This window comes from Apis dorsata, unplaced genomic scaffold, assembly GCF_000469605.1.
Source record: "Apis dorsata unplaced genomic scaffold, Apis dorsata 1.3 scaffold_553, whole genome shotgun sequence".
In the NCBI taxonomy this organism is placed as follows: domain Eukaryota; kingdom Metazoa; phylum Arthropoda; class Insecta; order Hymenoptera; family Apidae; genus Apis; species Apis dorsata.
In genome coordinates, this window is record NW_006263769.1 from 253,126 (window position 1) to 256,061 (window position 2,936).

Genomic DNA, 2,936 nt, shown 5'->3' on the forward strand with positions numbered 1-2,936 from the left:
ATCAGAAAACATAGTATCATATATATAATCTGGATCGTGTAGGAACTCATCACGACTTCTTTTACTTAGCCCCATCCTACGCTTCTTCGTTGTTAAGGCAAGCTCGTCTTCTGCTGTTCTTTCCTTACGAAATTCATAGACTAGTGGATAGATATATTCAATTGCAGCTTGAACAGCAGCAACATTGGGAGCTATAATATTCATTTCAATTTACTCAATAAATAGAGGAATTAAAATTGAAAATAAAAGCAATAAAAATACATTTATATATATGAATATTTTCATAATTAAAATTATTAAAATATAATTAATATAAATTGTAATTCAATACTAATACAAACCTGTTACAGTAACACTTCCAGTAGAAAATATTTTCAATGTAGCTTTTGGTTCTTTTAACTTATATGTAACACCAGGATGAAGTTCTGGTTCATAACTAAACAAAATAAATGATGAATAATATTATATAAATATTTTTAAATATTAAATATTAAATATATAATTATGTATTATTACATATATATATTATGTATTATTTTAAATATATATATCTTTATTTATTTTATATTTATTTATTTCTTTTATACATAAATATATATATATATATATATATATATATATAGAATGTTTTAAAAATATTGAAAATAATCCATAATTTGGAGATTCCTGAAGTAATTTCAAGTAATAATTTCCTTTGTAAAAAATTACAACTTTATTACAAATTATTAATAAAAAACATTGGCTAATTATAGAATACATATCTAGTCAAACTGTGACAATAATATTGGCTATATGCTATCAACCAAATACGAACAAATTTAAGCAATATATATTGTAGAATATGAGACATATACAAATATGAATATAAATATTTTTTATTTTATTATTTTTATTAAAAAATTATATCGAATTATATCATGAGAAAAAATTATAATATTCAATTTTTTTCGACATATGTTGCTTAAATTTATTTATGCTCAATCATAGCCAACGCTATTGTGGCGACTTGATTAAGTACTCTATGATTAGTCAAGGTTTTTGTTAATAACTTGTTGATAACTTGTTAATAAAGCCATAATGAAAGTCTTTGTGAAGAAAAATGTTGTTTAAAATTACTTTAGGAATTATAGATGTTTCAACATTTTTAGGATATTTTATATATCTATAAATAATTTTTAACATCTATCTACATGTATCTAAATAATATATATAATTATTATATATTCTTAAATATATTCTTATAAATAAATAAAAAAGAGCTTGTAAGTATACTCACTCTGCATTTTCTTTATGACATGATGAAAATGATGTTATTTTGATTGCAAATGGCATGCAACATGTACCCAATACATTGACTACTCTATAATTATTAAATCGTACTTTAAATCCAAGTTTCTGAAGTGAACGAGCAAAACGGCGAGCTGCAATTTTTGCTTGAACTTCACTTGTTGCACCAGTACATGTTACTTTACCAGAAGACCATATAGAAGCAGTAGTATAAGGTCTTCTTAATTTCATAGTTATCATCTATAACATACATATTTTAAAAATATTGTTTACAAATATAATTCTATGTTTATTAAAAAAATTTCTTTCTTTAATTATAAAAATTCATATATTTTTAAAATGCAAAATAAATATATCAAATTTAAAATTGAATTAAAGAATTATTGATTGCTTTTCTATAATATTTGAAAAATTATAAAATCAAAAGAATTTGTACTTTTAAATATTTTGTTATGAATGGAAAAATTAATATAAATATAATAATAAATATATTGGTTATTATATTGTTTATTATAGATATTCATGTTTTTTTTTTTTTATAAGTTCAATAATAATATATATTTATAATTATAATAAAGATATCTAACTTTTGGAGCAATTAAAAATTGAAAATGAAAACAATAAATTTCTTTAAAAATGTAAATAAACTTAACTAACTTAATTTAGAAAAGTCATTAGACATATGCTTATATAAATTTTTTTTTATTATATTTGTATTCCAAATTCATCTAAGCTAAATTTTTCATAAGCAAAGAAAATAATAAAAATTAAATATTAAATAATATTTTTAATATGATTAATATGTTTATACGAAATATATCAATTGCTAATTTATAATAATTGTAAATATTATATCTATAATACTAATACATTGTGATACAGTACAATTATTTTTTCAGTATATGTATTAATAATAAATTTGAATATAGATTTGAATCATCTTAAATTTTTTCATTCCATTATAAATAATTGTTATAATTATTATGCTTTAGATATTATGAAATATTAGATGAAATATTTTGAAAAAATAATTATGTAAATATGAGAAAATCTAAATATCAAAATATATATATATATATATATATATGTATTTTGAATCATTTTGATCTCTTTGAATTACTAAAAAATATCATTAATTATATATTATACATGTACACATAATTGAAATATATTATATTACAATAATTTATTAAAAAATTTATTAGAAAATTTATTAAAAAATGTATTAATTTATTAAAACAAAAAATAAATTAAAACATACCCCATTTTCTCTTCTATATTCCACATTAGATCCATTTAATGCAATTTCTCGTAAATTTAAATGACATCTAACACTAAAACTGCAAACTACGTTATTAATAACAATATCCAATTCACGAGGTTCCTGTTCATGAGGCTCCATGTAAGGTTGAATTTGTCCATCAAATATCCTTTCATCTTTCTCTTCTTTACATATATCAGTATCATTCAAATTCTTTACATCTTCTACATGATTTATTGATGTGTTTGTTAAAGGTTTCATGCCATTCTTTTGAATAGCAGTTGCCATAATATATATCTAAAAAAATGATAATTTATCTATCATTATTTATATATGATTTAACAAAAAATATATAAAATATATAATCAATAAATATATAAATATATAT

The 2,936-nt window shown here is 19.7% G+C and overlaps 1 protein-coding gene across 1 annotated transcript in view; it reads right to left on the minus strand.

Annotated features, from left to right (window-relative positions):
• Positions 1-2,936, minus strand: part of LOC102676481 (TATA box-binding protein-like protein 1) — a 4,277-nt gene that overhangs the window by 275 nt on the left and 1,066 nt on the right. The window contains exons 2-5 of the mRNA XM_006620890.2: positions 2,549-2,845; positions 1,277-1,527; positions 342-436; positions 1-191 (exon numbers count right to left, since the gene is read on the minus strand). The exon at positions 1-191 is cut by the window's left edge and continues 275 nt beyond it. Of these exons, the coding sequence (XP_006620953.2) occupies positions 1-191; positions 342-436; positions 1,277-1,527; positions 2,549-2,836 (825 nt within the window). The 5' untranslated portion in view covers positions 2,837-2,845. The remainder of the gene's footprint in view (positions 192-341; positions 437-1,276; positions 1,528-2,548; positions 2,846-2,936) is intronic.